The sequence below is a fragment of the Schistocerca gregaria genome, chromosome 6 (genome assembly GCF_023897955.1).
Source record: "Schistocerca gregaria isolate iqSchGreg1 chromosome 6, iqSchGreg1.2, whole genome shotgun sequence".
In the NCBI taxonomy this organism is placed as follows: domain Eukaryota; kingdom Metazoa; phylum Arthropoda; class Insecta; order Orthoptera; family Acrididae; genus Schistocerca; species Schistocerca gregaria.
In genome coordinates, this window is record NC_064925.1 from 337,077,033 (window position 1) to 337,101,957 (window position 24,925).

Sequence of the window (24,925 nt, forward strand, 5' to 3'; positions counted from 1 at the left end):
ATGTGTTTTACAGCTTAAAGATTTTGACAAGGACAACATATCAGATAAAACTTTGAAAAAAATTGCGGAATACACCAGAAATGATGAATTTGAGCCAGAGAAAGTTGGCATTGTCTCATTTGCAGCAAAATCACTTTGTCTCTGGGTGATTGCAATTGAGAAATATGGAAAGATTTACAGGTGAGACAAATTACAGTTATTCCTAATGCGAGCATAATAAACAGTGTATAACACTTCTATTTTGTCATAAGAAAACTGAAAATTATAAAATAATAGAATACTCTGAGCACAACAGTCTCACTTGATACCACCATTTAAGTCCTTTAAGTGCGTGATATAAGGGAGGAAGAGTATGCATGTTAGTGCACTTGTGTTTATCTGTGTATGTATTGTGTGCAGCTCATTGTCATTTGTTATGTATGTTAACTAGCTTAGAATGTTTGTTCATGACACAAAAAGGATCTCAGGGATTCATCATTGTAGTTTAATCTTCAGTTGCTGTAAAAGTTAGTAGAGAACCAATTAAATGTGAGCATATCATAGTGTGTGGACTACCATAGAATGAGTATGTTGTTGGTGCCAGACCGTAGAGCACCTTTCATCCTTGTAAAAGTGAGAAGTTTATAATTACCAAAAGCTCAAGTTATGAAATATATTTTTAAGTACAAATAGTCATAGTAAAATTAGTAGAACTACTACACAGAAAAAAGCAACTACTTTCTTAGTTTGCTGTAAGTACTAGTAAATTTTGTTTGTCTGTAGTGGCATAATATGAGTTTGTGCATCATTAAGACTGAAACTGGTTACTGTGAGAAAGAGGCAGGTCTGTTCAGCTGTCATCTGAGTTGCTGCTACTGACGTGGTGATTTAGACTCTCAGTTAGTATGTTTAAGTCATCAGCAAACATCATAGTTTATTAAACTTTCCTTAAAATCATTGGAATGTCAGTTTTGGAGATTAAGACTAGGAGCAGATCCACTACCTTACTATCGTGGATACCATATTTTATTTTTCCCCTTTCTGAGTATGTATTCATTCCTGTAGTGCATTTTGTTAAGTGTTTTGAGTGACACAGTTTCATTTGAAAACAATGTATCCATGGGATACAAACTATTCCGTTATAAGTGTATTATAAAGAGTTTAAGTCTAACAATAGAAAATCCAGGATAGAATAATGACAATATTATGGAAAAGATAGATTGCTACTAAGCATGTAGAGGAGGTGTTGAGTGGCAGACAGTCACAACTAAAAGACAGTTCTGAATTAGAAAATACACACACATTCACAAAAGCATAATTCACACACATGACCACTTTCTCTGGCTGCTGTGGCCTGATTGAGCCATAACTGCACCTGATGGGACCAGCAGTCCAGTGGTGTGGTAAGGACCATTCTCTTTCATCTGTATTTTCCTACATTCAGCAGTTGTGCTTATTACTCCATCCATCCTAGCAACTAAATTGCTCAACACACATTTTTAGTTTCCTGAATTCAGGTTTGAACTCTGAAAATTGTGAACTATTGCCTGCTAACTAATATTAAATTTTCGGTAGTTGTTGATTCTTACGGTCCTTAACCTCAGAATTTTGATCTTTAAGTTCTGAAATCATTTCAGTATTCTTCCTGTTTCTGAATTTTGTAATTTGTTTTGAAATCTGTTCAGTGTTACTTTCAGTTGTACTTTTAGTTTTTGAAAAATATTAATTGTTCTGCTCATTATTACCCTCAGTTTTTGGAAATTATCCCTTAAGTACTGAAAGTGTAGTTACTGAACCTGGCACATTTTCCCTCTCCCTGCATTACAACTCAATTGATCTAAATGAGATATCCCCCCCCCCCTCCCTCCCTCTCCCAGCCCCTCCATTTTTTCCCTTTTGTCCTTTCATACCCAATCTCAATTTTGCTTCTATTATTGGCATTGTATCACAGAACACTCTTCACCAAATATTCAAATCGAATAGAAAAACACTCATCTCACTCTTTCATTGCAGTCCAAGTCCAGGACACAGTTCAAGCATTATTCATTCTCATGTATCCTTTTACTTTTGTTGCTCTTACTTATGCTTCCTTCCTGGATGTACATCATATATACAAAAAATTGAAAAAATGCAATTTTTATATAAGTTATTTTTATGCAACAACAGTTCCAGCAATTGTTCCTCCCTCTTTGCCAACAAGTCATAAAATATTTTGTGAAAATAAATATTATTTTGTATGGTGCTTTTGTTTTGCACAGATTGTGAAAAGTTAATTGCACCTAATGGATAGTTGTGAGTAAAACTCATTATAGATGAGTTGTGGTCACTGCCATAATACAATCAATAAATTTTTGACAGTTATTACATTTTTTCTCTTTGTTGTAAATTCAAGTATAGTTAATTTTTTCATACACAGTTAGTTGTGTAACAATTTTATTAGAATAAAATATTTAATTAACACTATCACATCAGCATCATAATTTAAATGCTCAGTTATGGTCCACTGTATCCTTCAAAAATACATTGATTGTAGGACTAATGAAAGTAATCACATCAAATTCTTTCATGAAGTTAGCTTTCTGTTAACATAATACCATGGTTTTCTGTCATATGTCTTATGATATGTTTAACACAAAGCTCTCTTATCAGCATCAAAAAATGTTAACTCTTGACTCAATTGCATAATAGAATGCCAAACTCCTGAAAATACAAGCTTTAGATTTTTTTTAAAAAAATGTATTGTTTGAGTTAATAAACCTTTGTATCTACAGTATCTAGCAGTGACAGTTACTTCTCAAGAAAAATCCTTCTTGCTGACATACCTCTATCAGATCAGTAAATTAAATACAGAAAAGCTTGATGACTGACTACCTAATAACACTGGTTTCACCTAATAACATGAATTCTAGTAACAGACACATATAGGGACATCATAACAATTGCTGCATCAGATATTAAAACAAAAATTGAGGACAAAGGCTGTCATATATAAAGCACATGATTAAGAGAGGTAAGGGTACTGTCATAGTTAGGAATATCCACATATCTGGTGGGAAATGTTGAAGAACTTATATTTGCAAGAACACTTGACCAAGCACTGGATAGGTATGTGCTTATTTCAACCTTTCACGATGGGAAGGGTATTCCATGATACATAGCATCTATACATAAATATCTATAGAAACAGAAACTACTACACACTAGAAGTAAAACAAACCATAGTGATAGAAGTAGAAATATGCTAAATCAGGTGCTTTTAACTGTCAAAAGGGCAGGGTGTGTAGCCTTCAGTGAGTATTGTAGTAGAATCTCTCTCACAGAAGTGCAAAGAAATTTTGGTCAAATGTAAAGACAATCAGTCACCAAATTCAGTGATCAGATACCCACAACACAGAAACTGAGACTGAGGGCAGCAGAGTAAAACTAGAAATACTCAACTTCATTGTGAAATGTTTCTTTGTAAAAGAAATAGCTGAAATTGCTAAAATTGAACAAAGCTCCATCTCATGTAGTCTTTATTGGATTCCATGCAGAATTTGCAGCTGAATTAAACTGCGATGTTTCGCTGGAAATGAACACTGGTTAATTCATAGTGAACTTAAATTAACTGTAGCTTTTCGATACCAATTAGCAACACATTACTGTAGAACAAATTTGAAGCATGATGGTGTTTACATCTTTATCAAAGAAACAAAAAATTTAAAAGATGAAGTGACAGATATAAGTTTTCTATGTATTGAACCTGTTTTTGTAGTTTCAGCAATAATGATACTAAGCCAAGAACTAATAGCTGTATCAGTGTACCAGTCCCCTAGTAAGAACACAGAATTATTTATAAAAATCTCAAAAGGTTGATAACAATGCTCTTAAAATATAAAAATTGCAGAGTTCTGATATTTGATGATATTAACATAGTCATTAGCTTTAACAACAAACATGTCAAGCACCCGTAAGACGTATTAAGATCATTAAACTTCTACTGTTTAATTGACAAACCCACCAGGCTCAGTGCATGCTTAGATAATGTAATCTGTAAATTTTAACCAAATAAAACTGAATTTGATTTTGTAAACCTCAGGATATCACATCACGCAGGGCATTTTCTAGGCATTCTCTAAACAATAGAACACACATTTCTACAATGGAACTAGGAAGAGTAATCAGAACAATCAATGAACATAAATGGAATCAGTTAAAAACCAATATTAATCACATAAACTTGGATACAGTACTCAGTAACGATATGTCTCCCAAAGATTCGACACAGAAATTTTAAGAATTATTAGCAGAAAACCTTTTACCCATGCTGTCAATATACACAAAAAATACACAAAGCAGAACCGGAGTAATAAACCTCTAGATCTGAGAAACTGGTACATGCCACTCCTGCACAAACCTGGAGAAGAAATGATGGTGCACTATGACAGATTGCAACAGAATGAAGCTGAGAAGGAAAGATAACTCCACCAAGGAGGTTGTATACATAAGAAATTAGAGTAGTCAAGAGGGAAGCCAATGACAGTTACTACTCAGTTTGACAAATAAGTGTAAAGCAACATGGAAAGTTATTACAATAGAGAAAAGCTTTGAAAATAAACACATTTCAGTTCAACCAAACACCTTAAATGCACACTTTAGCAGTTCTGACTCAAATAAAAATCTCACTAAAGATACAAATAAAGCTTTAATTTTGCTTCCAGCTCCAGGCAGTAAGCAATATGACAACTGTTGCTGGGCTCATGTATCCTACAGACAGGTTATTGAAACAATTGCCAAACTTAGCAGCTCGAAAGCAGAAGACTTCTGTAGACTTTCAAATCATCTAATAAAAAATATAAAGAAAAATATTGTTCTGCCACTAACTAAAACCATCTACCAAATGCTACATGAGGAATCTTCCCAGATTGCCTAAAAATAACTGTTGAAATACCTATCCATAAGAAAGGTGATAAAACATCTCCTGTGGCTATTGCCCCATTTCACTCATACCAATCATACCAAAGATTATAGAATATTGTGTCCACAAACAGCATTTTCAGCAAAATAATCTACGTAGTTCCTCGCAACATGGTTTCAGACCTCATATTTCCACTGTCATAGCAGTTGACACTATCAGCACAAAAATATATGATTCTATTGATGCTAATAAAACAACTTGTGTGACTCTTCTAAATCTGGCAAAAGCTTTTGACACCATCTTCCTAATATACTTATCAAAAAGCTTCAATACTACGGAGTCGGAGAGAATGTTCTTCTCCATACTGAATCATACCTAAGCAACAGGAAGCAAACTTCTCCATATTGAATCATACCTAAGCAACAGGAAGCAAATTATATCTATAAACAACTGAAGATCAGGCTCATTAACTGTTATGAAAGTGTTTCCTCAGGGCTGAGTACTGGGTCCATTTCTATTCATTGTATATATATAAATGACTTACCCTCATTCTTGCCATGTCAGGCAGTATTGTATGCAGATGATACAACTCTAATCACACAATTTGACAATCTAGAGGAGCTATGATTGTGTATATATAGCAATGGACTGATGTACTAACTGGTTCCAGGCAAATTATTTACAAATTAAAAACAGCAAAACTAAAGGCATTGTTTTCAATTTAAGTGTCTCCAATGAAGATAAAAAGTATTCAAACTGTTAGGTTACTACATAAAACAGAAACTCAGCTGGGTGTGTCATACAGAAAAATTATGCTCAAAACTTTCATGAGTGATTTAACTGCTATACAAACTGAGGAATAATGTAAGCAAAACCCTACTAGTATAATGCATATTTTGCATGTGGAACTAAGTATGATAGCTTAAATGAATATGCTAAGATTCCACATGTAGAGATAAGTACTTTAATAATTGGCTTGATACCACTATCAGTACAATTCAAATCTTGGCAACGAACTGAAGGTTCGTGCGCTGTCGGCCACAAACCCCAAAGAAGGTATTGGAAAGATAAGTCACTTGACCAATTGCATGCCACTACGGAGTCCGGAATCACATCATCCTGCAGGGTTCGCATAATTTGGGAAAAAGTATAGATTCGAACTGTCGGCCTTGATCTGTTGTAACATAGGATGGACAGCTGAAATGCAAATCCCTGCAGCTATGAAACAATGAGCAACAGAGTCTACAAAAAGTCCACCAAGTGGTATCCTCTACCCAATAGGCTGTCCTATTGATAACGGACAGGATTTATCTATAGTTTTGTGAGGGAGGCAGTGGACCGACCAAATCGACGTGGACTTGTCTGACGCCACCTGGGGGTACATCAAACCTGCCAGGCAGGGATTCTGCATGCCTACTGACCTTGAAGTGTTGGCATGCAACACACGCTCATGTCCAGTCGCAGCACTGAGCTTTAATTCCAGGCCACACGAAGCATTCGGTGATAAGCCCATTTGTGGCCTGCATGGGCAATGTAGTGTATGAAGTCAAAAATCTGTTGTCTCGCGGGTGATGGGACAAGCGGGTGGTGTGAACCAGTTGAAACATCGCACTGGAGTTGGATGCTTGATCCATGGAGCATGCGATGCTCAATCTTAAGAGTTGTGGAATTGCCCATGAGTAATTTCACGATGTCTGCGTCATGATGTTGGGCTTGAGCAAGTGCGTCAAAGTCAATGACATTATCTATGGCACAGATGTGGGAGAGATGGTCGACCACAAAGTTGTCTGTTCCCTTTATGTAGACTGGGGAGGGGGGGAGGTGGATTGCGTAAAAGTGTTTGCAAGGGGGCAGTGTCCAGTGAAGACCGTAATGTCTCTACCCTCAGTGTCTTCACGGAAATAACATATAGCCTCATAAACAGCAAGTAGATCCTGGTCGAATGCCAACCATTTCTTCTGGGAGGGCGATAACTTTTTTGCGAAGAAAGGAGGGGGTTGCACTTCGTCTCCAATTTGCTGTTGCAGGGCGGCAGCAATCAAAGAATCGCTGGCATCCGTGGTGACAGAGATTTTGGCATCTGTGACTGGATGAGCTAAAGTGACAGCTTGCATGAGGGCCTGTTTCAAATAAGCAAATGCATGCTCCATTTTCTAGGCAGTTTGCGTGTACCTGTTGTTTGTGGGCGTGACAGAGCATCTGTCAATGGTGTTTGTAGTGATGCAGCCTTGTTGTGGTGATGGAAGAAGTTAATCATCCTCAAAAGAGGTCGCAAGTCATGGTACGTTTCAGGTGGAGGTAGCTGACAAACCAGCACAATTCTGTTTGAGATGGGTCTAAAACCCACAGCCGACACTGCGTGGCTGACAAAGTGACGGAAGCACATCTGAGTTGCGTTTTGTCCTCATTGATTACCACACCGTTATTGGATAGGATACAAAACACAGCCTTGAGATAATATTCATAGTCTTCTGCTGATGATGAAAACATTAGAATATCGTCGAGAAACACATAGCAAAATGGGAATGGAAGAAGGAGAGACCCCAAGGAGCATTGCCATGTTTGTGCTACAGTTTTTAAACCATATGGCATATAGCAATACTCAAAAAGGCCAAAGGGCCTGATGATTGCAGTTTTATGTATGTCATTACGGTGCATCAGGATTTGATGATGTGCAAAGCCCTGTATATGGGGAACTGGGTATTTGTCCAAAATGGTTTGGTCTGCAGTAATCCCTGCAGGGCCTGCCCTGCAGAGCCTGAATGAACCATCTTTTTTTTTGGAGCGAGTCAATCTGGTGACGACCAATCACTGGATAAGGAGCAAACAACTCCTGTAGTTAAAAGTTCCTGAATAATAGATTTAGTGATCTTGAGTTTATGAGGATTCAGTTCCAGAGCTTTATGCCTAACAGGGGGGGGGGGGGGGGGGGGGGCTTTGGTAGTGTTCAATTCATGACACACACTGATGGTGACAGCAAAAACACTTCACAACTGGGGATGGGGATCAGACTGTTCACTAGGTGAGGCAGGAACACTCACCTTAATATCACCGGTCGCACAGTGGTCAGTGTTAGCGGCAGGCTGGCAAGGCCGAACAGCTGGTGCTTCGAAGGCTGGAGATTACGCATCTGACGAGGTCGAGGGCATGAGTAGTATCGTTGATGAGTTTTCATAGCGTGGCTTGGTTAGTTTTGAGATTGTTAATCTGTTGACATTGAATTCTCAGTGTCACATGTTGCACTCGTGAGTTTAGAGAAAGATTATACGGGGTATTGTCTGATGTATTGATAGAAAACGAGTAGTGGCATAGGAAATCAATGCCTGTCACTGGGTAACTGCTAAGTGAAATGTCCATGGACTGCAGAGTGAAGCTGTACCAAGCACGTTGATGTTTGAATCTTTTGCAGCCCTTAGTAATGTAAGCGAAGGTTGCAGATTCAGAAATGCAAGTGATGGGGAAATGGCGCTTCTGCTGTCAGTCAAAAACTTTTGGTTAGTGGTAGCAGTGTGCATGTAGAGGCATCTGCCGATGGATAAGGTGATATATGGTGACTGCTCATGAGTGTGATGCTGTGCAATTTTTCAGAGAGAAGGCACGTAATGCATCTTGCATTGTGTACCATGCATGGTACATGACATTTGCGGGCAGCGTCACCAAACATGGTGTGAAACCAGCATAAGGGATAATGTGGATGCAGTTGAATGGCCACAGTAGTACCCGAGGTGGCTGCTACAATGTGCTGCTTGTCATTCAAGGCCGCTGGGGAGACAGCAGGCTGCAGTGCATGAGGTTCATGGTTTATGCCACCATATGGAAGCACTCATATTGACTGTATGGACAAGTGCATCTGATATCAGGTGGTGGAGGTGGCAGTACTGCGCTGACGTCACTTGACTGAGTGGGATAATCTGGAATGTGAAATGAAAGTTCACACCAGCATATTATCTTGAAGACACAGTCCGCCACTGATAGTTCTTCATTGAATAAACTGGATATGAGAGGCAGGAGTTGTAGTTGCAATGTTTCCGGTAGTTTCATTAACCAGATCAACCACAGTGCTGCGTCTGGCAGAAAGTCATGTGTTGCAAGGACACATAGATGATGCCATAGTGAGGACGGTGGGGTAGGTGCACCATAGTATCACTGAATAAGTCTAATTGGTTGAGTAAATGGCTTCAGGGGCACATGAATTTCGATTCCTTGGAGTGGACACCAGTAGCTCGAAAAATAGAGTCCACGAGTGCAAGCCAGGTGTTTGGGTGGCAGTTTGAGAAATCTGGCATTTGGTACATCCATTAACACAGCGTTATTTAGGGGTTGATTTGCATGTAACAGTTTGTTAGTTGGTCGTAACACTGGGAAAAGGGGGACGTGGCATCCCAAAAACTTAACCAGGGAGGCTAGGTTCATGTTGCAGCCAGGGCATTGGGAAATGTTACGATGCGGTAGCAGCATCTTCCATATCAATAATGAACAGCACAGAATATGCAGTAGGCGTGGGAGAGAGTTGTAATTTGGTTGGAAACGTGGCTGGCGCCCCAGGCATGGCAGCCTTGACCTTGGACGAGGCAAGACGGCGTGGCTCAGTGAACCCATGTTGTACGAAATCAGATGCAGTGTATATCAGAGCGCAAAGCACAGTTAGTGGTACATCACTCTCTTGTTCGACATGTCCGTACATGTATGAGGGCACAGTCTGAGGCAATATGGCGGCGGCCGCGTGGTCCCTATTAACCTGAGTCGAAGCACTCACAGGCACAGCAGAAAAATGATGAAAGTTCATGTTCAGAAATTCTGGTTGCATAGCTGGAAGCTATGACGGCATCTGGTTCACTGATAAGTAAGGTGCTCTTGTCGCGATAGGTGAAGGTAGCTGCTGTTGGCTGTTAAACAGGCCACATGGTATAGCAACAAAAGATGATACGAATAACACAAAAACAGTTCGGAGCACTTGCCGTTGGGGTCACCAGTGTGGAAGTAGGTACGACGGCTTAAATGAATACACTAAGATTCAACATATAGAGATAAGTGCTTTAATAATCAGCTTGATACCACTATACATCAACATACAATCAGTACACTTCAAATCTTTGCAGCGAACTGAAGGTCTGTGTGCTATTGGTCACAAACCCCAAAGAAGGCAGTCCAAAGATAGGTCAGTTGACCAATTGCATGCTGCCACATGCATTTTCCCACACCCACATTACCTATGGAACTCTTCTATGGGGTAATTGTCCCAGCTCAAAAACTGTATTCAAGTGGCAATATCAGATGTATAGCAGTGATTACTCGAAGAAAATCTGTTAAGATCACTTCAAAGAGCTCAATATTATGTCAGCCTCAAACCAGTATATGTAGTTTCCTTTGCAGTGTTAAAGAGAATTTAAATAATTGTAACCTGTACTTGATGACAACAAAACAACTAGACAGTCAGTTGATATACTCTACAGTAGGCTAGCTAATGTTCACAACAGCCACAAATATCTAGGCTCCAGATTATTCAGTAGACTCCCAAAAGCTATCCATTCTGTTTGCTATAATACATTTAAGATTTTTCTAGCAGAGTGGTTGAAGAAGGAAGCATACTACTCCATAAAAGAGTATGACGAATCAGACTTAAGTAACATGAAGACCTAGCTACTGTCATATTAAGTTGTAATAAGTCACTTCTTAAAAGGTTCTTACATATTATAATTTTCACATTCTTTGTAACAATGTGTCACTGATATAAATATCATGAGCTTTATATGTAAATAATTACACCAATAACATGTAAAGTGTTCGAAGGTGAATAAATTATAAATTCTATAATATACCGTAGATCCCTGAAGCAAAGGATTGTACCAAGTAGTTGGAAGAGTGTACAGGACACAAGAAGGATAGCAGAAGTAATCTACAAACTACCATCCAATACCCCTGAGTCCATCAACTGTAGAACCTTGGAATATATTCTGAGCTCAAACACAATGAGGTATTACAAACAGAATGGTACCTTGCATGTCAGCCAACATCAGTCATGTGAAACCCAACTAAGGTAGATGCGGTATTTCTTGAGCCACTACATTACCAACATTTATTAATGAAAGTGCAATAATGTGGTTTATAAATGAAATTTATGACTGGATTGAGGATTTCTTGGTAGGAGGAACACAGGAAGTCTAATAACCTCTCCTATCAACTGTTAGTTATATGTAGATATAACTGAGCAGCCAATTTAAAATAATCATTTTTGCGTATGATGTTGCAACAGGAGGAATGTACTGGGATAGGAGGATGACGTATCTGGTAAGTTTGCTTGTTGTATAAGATTGATCAGAGGTGCAGGCTGTAGGTCACGCTATTGAATGAAACTGAGTTTCTCATGTGACGTAAATATGTATTCAGTCATCATTTCAAAACGACATTGCATTTTTCATATTCTGTATGTGAAAATTACAAATCTGACACTTTACTGATACAAACTAATTCACAGTAACTACAACTGTCTGCCTATCCTGCAAAAGGGAAAAGGGGGGGGGAGGGGGCTTGCACACAAGTAGCAGTGCTTCCTGGGACAAGCTGACCAGATGACATTATTGCATATATAACAGCTTAGCTTATCTACTCCCTCTATCACTCATGATAAAAAAAACTACTGATATTTGTGTGCAGCTGTAGGTAGTAGCTAGGAAGTCTTTAAAATCATGTTAAATCCTGTGGTTTAAAGGCCTTTAAATATGTCTGCTTGTGTCTGTGTATGTGCGGATGGATATGTGTGTGTGTGTGTGTGTGTGTGTGTGTGTGTGTGTGTGTGTGTGTGTGTGCGAGTGTACACCTGTCCTTTTTTTCCCCTAAGGGAAGTCTTTCCGCTCCCGGGATTGGAATGACTCCTTACCCTCTCCCTTAAAACCCACATCCTTTCGTCTTTCCCTCTCCTTCCTGAAGAAGCAACCATCGGTTGCGAAAGCTAGTAATTCTGTGTGTGTGTTTGTGTGTTTTGTTCATGTGCCTGTCTGCCGGCGCTTTCCCGCTTGGTATATATATATATATATATATATATATATATATATATATATATATATATATATATATATATATATATATTAAAAATAAAGATTCCAAGACTTACCAAGCGGGAAAGCGCCGGCAGACAGGCACATGAACAAAACACACAAACACACACACAGAATTACTAGCTTTTTCCCATGTGGAATTTTTCCCATGTGGAAGTTTCTTTCTGTTTTATATATATATATATATAAAACAGAAAGAAACTTCCACATGGGAAAATATATTAAAAACAAAGATTCCAAGACTTACCAAGCGGGAAAGCGCCGGCAGACAGGCACATGAACAAAACACACAAACACACACACAGAATTACGAGCTTTCGCAACTGGCAGTTGCTTCGTCAGGAAAGAGGGAAGGAGAGGGAAAAATGAAAGGATGTGGGTTTTAAGGGAGAGGGTAAGGAGTCATTCCAATCCCGGGAGCGGAAAGACTTCCCTTAGGGGAAAAAAAGGACAGGTGTACACTCGCACACACACACACATATCCATCCGCACATTGTCTGTGTATGTGCGGATGGATATGTGTGTGTATATATATATATATATATATATATTAAAAACAAAGATTCTAAGACTTACCAAGCGGGAAAGCGCCGGCAGACAGGCACATGAACAAAACACACAAACACACACACAGAATTACGAGCTTTCGCAACTGGCAGTTGCTTCGTCAGGAAGGAAGGAAGGAGAGGGAAAAATGAAAGGATGTGGGTTTTAAGGGCCTGTCTGCCGGCGCTTTCCCGCTTGGTAAGTCTTAGAATCTTTGTTTTTAATATATTTTTTCCATGTGGAAGTTTCTTTCTGTTTTATTTACATCATCATTAATTTGAACCCAACAATTACGTTTGTTATTGTCTCTGTTGCATTTCGAAATCTTCTCTATCGTCTTACTTTCTCTTTTCGTTTGCACAAGAAGTTCCACTTTGTATTCATCTTCCATTTTTCCGTAATCTACCATTCATTTTATCCTGCCTAATTATACTCAATAATACGTAATTTACTTCCAAACCATAACCTAAAATTTTCAACGCTTTCAACATAACCGCTGCTATAAAATCCATTGTTCCTAGTTTACAAACATTTCGTGTAAACTCGTGAATACTATTTCACAGCTTCAGTTCCTTTCACCCATTACACAACCATCTCAGTTTTTTTCCAACAACTTTCGTTTTATTTCCATTCCCGTTTTTCCCACAAAACCGATCATTTTTTAGCAGCTTCCCACAGGTTTACACGCTATTATTTCATCATCAAACAATTGTTAGCCTCATAATCATAACCTGCCAGTACATAACCAGTCCTTTGAATACATTTACACACATATTCTTCGAGATTTTATTCGAAAATTTTTGTCGAATTTTATTTTTCCGCAAATTATTTTTTCGAAACTTTTTCGAAACTTTTTTTTTTCTTCAAAAAAAAAAAAAAAAAATTCGAAATTTTCTTGAATTTCCCCACCCTTCAACGTGATCTGGAGACAACATAACTACCCAACCTTTGCACCCATTGTTGTTCACCAACCTAAGTTCAGCACATGATCAACATAGCTCATCTCAAACCAACACTTTTTCGACTTTTTTCACACCTTTATCTCTCCCTATACAAATCTCTCTTTACTTTCACTTTAACCTCATATTACCCTCTCCACCTTCTAATACCATGTCAACCTCACAACATCCCTACAACGACCCCATTAAATTTTATTTACATTCCCTCCGCAAACATGCCTTCACCCTAGCCAGATTACGCTCCCATATTTTATTTACTCAGGCTTGTCTGACATTTGGCATTACTCCCAAAGGCCTCACACTTAAAGTTCCCATCTCTGGCTGCAATCCTTCTTTCCATCAGTCCTTATACCAGTTCCAAACAGCACAATCCATAGCCCTCACCCGCCTAATCCTTCACCTATACATCGACTCGGCCAATGAACACACCCGTCAACTCCTATCCCAAATCAAAGTCCTCAATCTTTCCTCTCCCACATCCACACCGGCTGTACATAGCATCCTCCTACAGGCCAACCGCAAATTAGAACAACATGCCACCCTCCACCTCAAAAAACTATCCAATCTCCTGGTTTCCCACCTCCGGAAAGGCAACTCACTCACCCTCCACAACCTTTCCAACAAACCTCAACCTCCTCTCATTGCACACAGACCCAGTCTCTCCCATCTACTCAATCTCCCACTTCCAGCTCCACTCCCCCCAACACCTCAAAATTCCAGTCAACACAATCTGGAACCACAACACCCCAATTCAGTAGTTAACCTTTCCTCCAAACCCCTCTCCCAATCCGAAACCTCTGTCCTATCCAAAGGCCTCACCTTCAGCCCCACTCCCAGGTTCAACCAAACTGCCCTTGTTAAGGATTTACTGTCTTACACTCGTAGTCTCTGCTGGAAATATCACTTTGCCACGAAGAAAAACAATCCTGATCCCACTCCTCATGATCCAACTCCCCAAGACACTATCCAAATTGAACCCTGCCTGCAACAGTTCCGTCCTCCATCACAGCGGGACCCACCTCCTCTTCCTCAAAATCACCCTCTCCAAACCTTCCAGGAATTTCTCACTTCCAGCCTTGCCTCTCAATCTTTCTTGAAAAACCTTAATCCTACTCCCAACATCACCACAGCCGAATCCCAGGCTATCCGTGATCTGAAAGCTGACCGATCCATCATCATTCTTCCGGCTGACAAGGGTTCCACGACCGTGGTACTTGATCGTCGGGAGTATGTGGCTGAGGGACTGCGTCAGCTTTCAGACAACTCTACATACAAAGTTTGCCGAGGTAATCCCATTCCTGATGTCCAGGCGGAGCTTCAAGGAATCCTCAGAACCTTAGGCCCCCTACAAAACCTTTCACCTGACTCCATCAAACTCCTCACCCCACCGACACCTCGCGCACTCCTACCTTCTACCTACTTCCTAAAATTCACAAATCCAAACATCCTGGCTGCCCCATTGTAGCTGGTTACCAAACCCCCACAGAACGTATCTCTGCCTACGTAGATCAACACCTTCAACCCATTACATGCAGTCTCCCATCCTTCATCAAAGACACCAACCACTTTCTCGAACGCCTGGAATCCGTACCCAGTCTGTTACCCCCGGAAACCATCCTTGTAACCATTGATGCCACTTCCCTATACACAAATATCCCGCATGTCCAGGGCCTCGCTGCAATGGAGCACTTCCTTTCACGCCGATCACCTGCCACCCTACCTAAAACCTCTTTCCTCGTCACCTTAGCCAGCTTCATCCTGACCCACAACTTCTTCACTTTTGAAGGCCAGACATACCAACAATTAAAGGGAACAGCCATGGGTACCAGGATGGCCCCCTCGTATGCCAACCTATTTATGGGTCGCTTAGAGGAAGCCTTCTTGGTTACCCAAGCCTGCCAACCCAAAGTTTGGTACAGATTTATTGATGACATCTTCATGATCTGGACTCACAGTGAAGAACAACTCCAGAATTTCCTCTCCAACCTCAACTCCTTTGGTTCCATCAGATTCACCTGGTCCTACTCCAAATCCCATGCCACTTTCCTAGACGTTGACCTCCATCTGTCCAATGGCCAGCTGCACACATCCGTCCACATCAAACCCACCAACAAGCAACAGTACCTCCATTATGACAGCTGCCACCCATTCCATATCAAACGGTCCCTTCCCTACAGCCTAGGCCTTCGTGGCAAACGAATCTGCTCCAGTCCTGAATCCCTCGACCATTACACCAACAACCTGAAAACAGCTTTCGCATCCCGCAACTACCCTCCCAAACTGGTACAGAAGCAGATAACCAGAGCCACTTCCTCATCCCCTCAAACCCAGAACCTCTCACAGAAGAACCCCAAAAGTGCCCCACTTGTAACAGAATACTTCCCGGGACTGGATCAGACCTTGAATGTGGCTCTCCAGCAGGGATACGACTTCCTAAAATCCTGCCCCGAAATGAGATCCATCCTTCATGAAATCCTCCCCACTCCACCAAGAGTGTCTTTCCGCCGTCCACCTAACCTTCGTAACCTCTTGGTTCATCCCTATGAAATCCCCAAACCACCTCCCCTACCCTCTGGCTCCTACCCTTGCAACCGCCCCCAGTGTAAAACCTGTCCTATGCACCCTCCCACCACCACCTACTCCAGTCCTGTAACCCGGAAGGTGTACACGATCAAAGGGAGAGCCACATGTGAAAGCACCCACGTGATTTACCAACTGACCTGCCTGCACTGTGATGCTTTCTATGTGGGAATGACCAGCAACAAACTGTCCATTCGCATGAATGGACACAGGCAGACAGTGTTTGTTGGTAATGAGGATCACCCTGTGGCTAAACATGCCTTGATGCACGGCCAGCACATCTTAGCACAGTGTTACACCGTCAGAGTTATCTGGATACTTCACACCAACACCAACCTATCCGAACTCCGGAGATGGGAACTCGCCCTTCAGTATATCCTCTCTTCTCGATATCCGCCAGGCCTCAACCTCCGCTAATTTCAAGTTGCCGCCACTCATACCTCACCTGTCTTTCAACAACTTCTTTGCCTCTGTACTTCCGCCTCGACTGACATCTCTGCCCTTACTCTTTGCCTTTAAATATGTCTGCTTGTGTCTGTGTATGTGCGGATGGATATGTGTGTGTGTGTGTGTGTGCGAGTGTACACCTGTCCTTTTTTTCCCTAAGGGAAGTCTTTCCGCTCCCGGGATTGGAATGACTCCTTACCCTTTATAAACTCCTTCCTTCCTTCCTGACGAAGCAACTGCCAGTTGCGAAAGCTCGTAATTCTGTGTGTGTGTTTGTGTGTTTTGTTCATGTGCCTGTCTGCTGGCGCTTTCCCGCTTGGTAAGTCTTAGAATCTTTGTTTTTAATATATTTTTTCCATGTGGAAGTTTCTTTCTGTTATATATATATATATATATATATATATATATATATATATATATATATATATATATATAATAGAAAGAAACTTCCACATGGGAAAAATATATTAAAAACAAAGATTCCAAGACTTACCAAGCGGGAAAGGGCCGGCAGACAGGCACATGAACAAAACACACAAACACACACACAGGTGTTTGTGTGTTTTGTTCATGTGCCTCTCTGCCGGTGCTTTCCCGCTTGGTAAGTCTTGGAATCTTTGTTTTTAATATATAAAGAAGACTCAATCTATCAAATCAACAATAAAGCATGATCATTAAAAATAAAACCATAAAAACAAAAAAATTTGAATGATAAGAACTCAAATAAACTGAACCTGTAGCACTTATTATTAAAGAACAAATTCAAAAACTTAGCCAAATCAAACTAAAAGAAAAATAATCAATACCAAAATAATATCAAATTATATTCAAATCAGCATATGAATAAACACAAATTATAAAAACAAAACTCAACAGAAACATTAAGGAATGAACCAACCACCAACAATTACTCAGCAAACAAAGAGGGATCAAAAAATAGTTATAAATAAATACTTTAACATAAAGATAAACCAAAAGAATAAAAAAAATCATTTCAGTGTCACATCAGAAACAGTGGATTGAGGAAATCTCACATACAGACATATGACACAAGTGACACCCAGCTACTTGACCATGTTCGAAGCCAGCGAGTTCCGTGGAGTGCCCCATTCCGTCCTCTCACAATGTCTAATGACTACTGAAGTTGCTGATATAGAGTACCTGGCATTAGGTGGGAGCACAATGCATGTAATATGAAAAACATATGTTTTTGGGGATGTCCGGGTACTTTTGATCACATGGTGTATCTTTCTACTTGTTTTAGTTGCTTTTGTACTTTGGTAATCATTGTTGCCAATACTGCCTCATGGTCACTGACACCAATTTTATTGTGGAGATTCTCAAAGAGGTCATTAGATCTAATACATTTTGATTGTGACTGAGGTTGTCAACTATCTGCTCTAAGTAGTTTTCAGGGAAGGTATTTAGTAATGTTCCAAAGGATTCCTTTGTGATGTCCACAACTATCAAAACTGTAATTGCTGGGAGTCTCCTCCAGTGACTACAGTATGACTAGGGAAGTTATGTTCAAATGAACTGAGGTTTTCTCTAAAGTTTTTGGTTACATCAGAAGGTGATTCTGGAGGTCAACAGAAGGTTTCAGTTATGAAAATATAGGAAAGGGATAGATTGCTACTCACCATAGTGTGGAGATGTTGAGTAACAGATAGGCTCCACAAAAACACTGCCAGACAAGTAAGCTTTTGGGCAAAAGGGCTCTTTTCCGAATTAGACAAAAACACACACACAAATGCAACTCACACACATGACCACTTCTGTGTTGTTGTTATGCTTGCCTGTATTTTCAGTTGTTTGATGTTGAAGAATTCATTTACAACTTTATGCCCACCCTTTACACTGAGTCTTGTTAACTTCAATTTTGCATCTCAGTTGATTTGAGTTCCTTGTCTCTGGTGAAAGCTGCCCTGACCTAGACGGCAGACATTAGAATATTGTGCTTGTAAAGATAAGTGTTTAATTTTGTAACAGCTATTAATTAACTTAATATTAAGCCACAAAATAAATTAGTGCCTACTCTAAATCATCTATTGAAGATATCACTTTTCCAAATGAAGTTTTTGAAAAAACAAAACAATTCATAAGTGCCAGTTTTCACATTCTCCAGACATAGATTTACACACACTTGAGATGTTTTCTTAAGTATTAAGTGCAGAATTTACTCTGATCACCCAAAAAACTGTGATCAACAACCTACTGTGGATATAACCCCATCCAGGTAATAGCAGTGTCACTGATGAGAAATGATAGGCAGACACACATGCGTCGCATTTAGTATCAGTGACTGTGCTGTCCATGTGCAGAATGGGGGAGGCAGCGATCTATCTGTGTATCTAAGCACAGAGTGTGATGGCCTGGAGGCTTGCCACAACGATTTAGGGAACTGCATGACTTGTCGGGTGTTTGAGGAGTGTTGTGCTGAGGGTCTACAACAATGTTGATACCATGTCCAAACATCTTGGGGTTGGGTGGTTACCCTTATTAAATATGTCGGACATCACAGGGTGGGCAGACTGGAAAAACAGGAAAGGCAGTGAACTGTGGTGGAACTAACTTCAGACATTAATGGTGGACAGAGTACAAGTGCGTGTGAACACATCTGCACTGAGCACATCTAATGATATGCCTCCACAGCTGATGACCCATGCATGTGCGAATGTTAACACCACAACATCAGCAACTATGATAGCATCGGCACTGGACGTTGATGCAGTGGCAGAACATTGCTTGCCCTGATGAATCATGATACATTCTTTATCATGCCAATGGGAAGGTGCGAGCCTGTTGTCTTCCAGGGAAATATCTCCTTGACACTGTACTGTTCGAATAAGACAAGTTGGTGGCACTCGTGCAAGGCACCTTGATGTCCAAGGAGTATCATACACTGATTTCAGACCATGTATGCCTCTTCATGATGGTCATGTTTTGTGATGGCAGTAGCATTTTTCAACAAGATAATTTTCCATGTCACAAGACCAGGAGTGTGATGGAGTGGTTCAAGCAACACAGTAGGATGTTCCAATAGATGTGCTAGCTCCCCAACTTGCCACATCTGAACCCCATCAGACACATGTTGGATGTGATTCAGCATGGTGTCTGAGCTCATGAGCTCCCTCCTCAGAATTTATCATAATTAGGTGATGTGTGTGTGGAGTGACCTACCAAGGCCTCATTGCTCCCATGTCATGCTGCCTCGCCACTGTTATCTGTGCCAGATGTGGACACACTGGCTACTAGATAGGTGGTCATAATTTCCTGGGTGATCAATGTATGTTTTTTGCATTCTACATAAATAAAGTAGAGCCATATCTACTTTCTTTTGAAAACACCAAAAGTCCATATCGCATTTACATGATTTTAGGCCTAATTTTTGAGTGCACAAGTTTAGCGTTTTAATGTAAGTAGTATCTCCTGGGATCTGTAGATAATAGAATATTATCAAGACTTTTTAGCTAAGTTTTGTAAGTAAATTTGTAAACAGTCATGAGTGTGAGGTGTGTGAGCTACCAGAAGAAAGTTTGTTCTGGCAGTGTATGCAGCTGTTGTGACAGATGGTTTTGTTGGAGGGAATATAGAGGCATGGGAATTGGCAAAGTAAGTGAGACTCTTCCACAATATTGCAAAGTATTTTCAAGGGGCAGGAAAATAGCTGAACTGGAGAGGAAGATTAGAGCCCTTTAGGCTGAGCTAGATAGTACTAGGAAGGAACTGATGAGGTTATGGGGGGAGAAATGTGAAGACAAGTGGGAAATGGTAAAGGGGCCACAGATGTAGAGAACAGTATCTGATAGTTCCAACACTGGCACAAAAAAATAGATTTGTCTTGCTACCTCAGTTAAGTAAGGAAGAGGCTCAAATAGACTTAGGTATACTGAATACCCAACAGACTTTCAGTAGCAAACCAACTATTTCAAAGAAAGTAGAAAGTAGGAGGAAATTTATGTTGCTAGAAAGTAGCAACAGAAGAGATGTGGGCTAGATTTTGGAGGGAAAATTAGGTGACAGGTAACAAGGTTACAAACCTTTTCAAGTCCAGTGTGTGTCTTAGCCAAGTGGTAGAGGATGTAGGATACACGAGCAAAGGCTTTACAGAGAAGGATCGTGTTGTGATAGTGTTTGGAGCAGGAAACTGTATTGATAGGGATCAGGGATACAATATTTAGAGTGACCTGGTAAAAATAACTTCTGCAACAAGTCATACAAATCTTGGGTTAGTGTCTGCTTTCATGCAGTACTATTGACTCCAGTTGAACAGCTCTGGTAGGAGGGTCAATATTGAGTTGGACAGGCTGCTTTGGGTGACGATTGTGTGAGACAAGGGTTTGGTTCCTGTTGATGGTATTGGCGAGTGGGATTTCACTAGGGATGGCCTGCATCTCGATAGGAAAGAGAAGGGTAAATTGAGTGGGTTGATAACAACAAGTGCCTGGTGCAGTTGTTAGATTGGTTACTGCTGTTACAGTGCCAGGTTATCAAGATGTGAGTGAGTTTGATGCAGTGTCATAATCGGCACACAAGCAGTGGCCACAGTATCTCTGAGGTAGTGATGAAGTGAGGATTTTCCCATAAGACCATTTCACAAGGGCACTGTGAATATCAGGAATCTGATAAAACATCTAATCTGTGACATTGATGCAGCCAGAAAAAGATCCTGCAAGAACGAGATCAATGACAACTGAAGAGAATCATTCAATGTGACAGAAGTGCAACCCTTCCACTAATTGCTGCAGATTTCAATGCTTGCCCATCAACAAGTGTCAGTATGTGCACCATTCATAGAAACATCATCGATATGGGCTTTTGGATCCAAAGACCCATGTGTGTACCCTTGATGACTGCAAGACACAAAGCCTTATGCCTTGCCTAGGTCTGTCAAAACCAATGTAGGACTTTTGATGACTGGAAACATGTTGCCTGGTCAGATATGATTCTTGTTTCAAATTGTATTGAGTGAATTGATGTGTTTGGGTATGGTGACAACCTCATTGTCAGCAGGGACTGTTCAAGCTGTTGGAGGCTCTGTAATGTCATGGGATGTGTGCAGTTGGTGTGATATGGAACCCCTCATACATCTAGACATGACTCTGACAGGTGACACATACGTAAGCATCCTGTCTGATCACCTGCATCCATTCATGTCCATTGTGCATTTTGATGGATTTGGGAATTTCTAGCAGGACAATGCAACACAACACATGCCCAGAATTGCTACAGAGTGTCTCCAGGAACGCTCTTCTGACTCTAAGCACTTCCTCTAGCCTCCAAACTCCGCAGAAATGAACATTATTGAGCATATCTGGGATGCCTTGCAATGTGCTGTTCAGAAGAGATCTCCATCTCCTCGTACTCTTACGGATTTATGGACAAGCCTGCAGGATTCATGGTGTCCATTCCCAGCAGCATTATGTCAGACATTAGTCGAGTCCATGCCACATCGTGTTAGGGCACTTCTGCATGTCTGCAGGGACTCTACACGAAATTAGGCAGGTGTACCAGTTTCTTTCATTGGCTTTTCAGTGTCAAAGTTATCATAATGTGAAAAATTTTGTATAGAGCAACATACAGAATCATGTGCCTGTGAATTTAAATTAAAAAATGGTTATTTTATAATTGTAACTGTGGATAGGTCCCCATTGGAAAATTTTCAACTATTTCTGGAAAACTGTGATTCCTTGTTGTACTATCTGTCAGACAGAGGGAAGCAAATTATTGTTTATGGGGCTTTCAGTGTAGATCTCTGAAAGAGTCTGATATGAAGAATGATCTTGAAGTATTACTCAGTTCTTTCAATTTGGCATCAGTTATCGATTTTCCACCTCGGATGGTGCAGGGAACCAGCACACTGACAGATAATATTTTTGACCAAGATGAATTTAATCAAATAATCATTTATCCTGTTAAGAATGGCCTTTATGATCATGATTCACATCTAGTTACTTATGACGTAGGTCCATATAATAATGCAAAACAGTCATCCAAAATGGTGTATTCAGTTGATGATTTAACACTTGCAAATTTTAGGGAAAGCTGGCAGCAGGTAGACTGGGATGTAGTGTACTGGCAACCTGATAATAATTTAAAATATAACTTATTTCATGATACATTTCTGAGTATTTTTGAAAACAGTTTCCCTGAGAAGATAGTGAAATATGACTGTAAGAAACTGAGTAAAAAATGATGGCTTATTGAAGGGATAAAAATACCTTGCAACCGGAAAACAGAAATATATCTAATAGCAGGTAAGAGTAATGACCCAGAATCAGTCAAATATTATAAAAACTGCTGTGCTATTTTGAGGAAAGTCTGGAGCATAGCCCCCTTATAAAATTCCTCCACGATCCCCTATTCAGTGCTAACATTGGTGGCTCTTCTGATGTTAAACCTATTACTTCAAAATCATTCTTAACCGAATCTTGGTACCTTCTCCTTGGTCTGCCCCGACTCCTCCTACCCTCTACTGCTGAACCCATGAGTCTCTTGGGTAACCTTGCTTCTCCCATGCGTGTAACATGACCCCACCATCTAAGCCTGTTCGCCCTGACTGCTACATCTATAGAGATCATTCCCAGTTTTTCTTTGATTTCCTCATTGTGGACACCCTCCTGCCATTGTTCCTATCTACTAGTACCTGCAATCATCCTAGCTACTTTCATATCCGTAACCTCAACCTTGTTGATAAGGTAACCTGAATCCACCCAGCTTTCACTCCCATACAACAAAGTTGGTCGAAAGATTGAACGGTGCACAGATAACTTAGTCTTGGCACTGACTTCCTTCTTGCAGAAGAGAGTAGATCGTAGCTGAGCGCTCACTGCATTAGCTTTGCTACACCTCGCTTCCAGTTCTTTCACTATGTTGCCATCCTGTGAGAATATGCATCCTAAGTACTTGAAACTGTCCACCTGTTCTAACTTTGTTCCTCCTATTTGACACTCAATCTGTTTATATTTCTTTCCCACTGACATTACTTTCGTTTTGGAGATGCTAATCTTCATACTATAGTCCTTACATTTCTGATCTAGCTCTGAAATATTACTTTGCAAACTTTCAATCGAATCTGCCATCACAACTAAGTCATCCGCATATGCAAGACTGCTTATTTTGTGTTCACATATCTTAATCTCACCCAGCCAGTCTATTGTTTTCAACATATAATCCATAAATAATATGAACAACAGTAGCGACAAGTTGCAGCCTTGTCTTACTCCTGAAACTACTCTGAACCATGATCTCAATTTACCATCAACTCTAACTGCTGCCTGACTATCCATGTAAAGACCTTTAATTGCTTGCAAAAGTTTGCCTCCTATTCCGTAATCTCGTAGAACAGACAATAACTTCCTCCTAGGAACCCGGTCATATGCCTTTTCTAGATCTATAAAGCATAGATACAGTTCCCTGTTCCACTCATAACACTTCTCCATTATTTGCCGTAAGCTAAAGATCTGGTCCTGACAACCTCTAAGAGGCCTAAACCCACACTGATTTTCATCCAATTGGTCCTCAACTAATTCTCGCACTTTCCTTTCAACAATACCTGAGAAGATTTTACCCACAACGCTGATTAAAGAGATACCTCTGTAGCAGTTACAATCTTTTCTGTTTCCATGTTTAAAGATTGGTGTGATTACTGCTTTTGCCCAGTCTTAAATGATGATGATGATGATTAAAAAGTCTCGAAGTGATGTGTATTATGTCTGCGACTAGCAGCTCTGATAATAAAATTAAAACAATTTGGAATATTTTTGAAAGGGAAACAGAACTACCAAGAGCACAGAAAGACTGTATTACCAGCAAACAGAATGAAAAGTTTAGTAACAAAAAGTCAGAGGTCAAAAATATTTTTAATAATCATTTTTTTAAATGTTGAGGAGATAACAGAATCCAGATGTTCATTAGAAAAGGCAAGATATATTTGGAAGAGGCAATACCTATGCAGTTTGATAAAATTTAAATTTTATTCACCTCTCCTTTTGATGTTAGGAAAATAATAGACTCACTCAAAAATAAAAGCTCATGTGGAATGGATGGCACTTCCGACAAAGTACTAAAGTCCTAACAGATAAGCAGGATTCTCAGCACATATGTAACAGCTCATGGAAATGGCATTTGTCCTAATTTACTGAAATATGGTATCATTAAACTATTGCATAAAAAGCTGATGATATGTCTGATGTCAACAACTACCAAACAATCTCAGTTCTGACAGCTTTATCCAAAATTCTTGAAAAAGTATTGTATTCAAGTGTCTTCACATATTTGTAGAAATAAAGTACTAACAAAATGCCAGTTTGGTTTTCAAAAAGGCTTTTTAACAGAAAATGTTATGCATGCTCTTACTGATCAAATATAAAATGTTTTGAATAACTGAACATCACCAGTTAGGATTCTCTGTGATCTCTCAAAGGCTTTTGATTGTGTAAATCATATAATTCTTCTAGGTA

At 40.0% G+C, this 24,925-nt stretch overlaps 1 protein-coding gene across 1 annotated transcript in view; it reads left to right on the plus strand.

Moving 5' to 3' along the window:
- LOC126278873 (dynein axonemal heavy chain 2) overlaps nucleotides 1-24,925 on the plus strand; it is a 914,655-nt gene that overhangs the window by 696,187 nt on the left and 193,543 nt on the right. Inside the window, 1 exon segment of the mRNA XM_049979148.1 lies at nucleotides 14-180. Coding sequence (XP_049835105.1) covers nucleotides 14-180 — 167 coding nt within the window.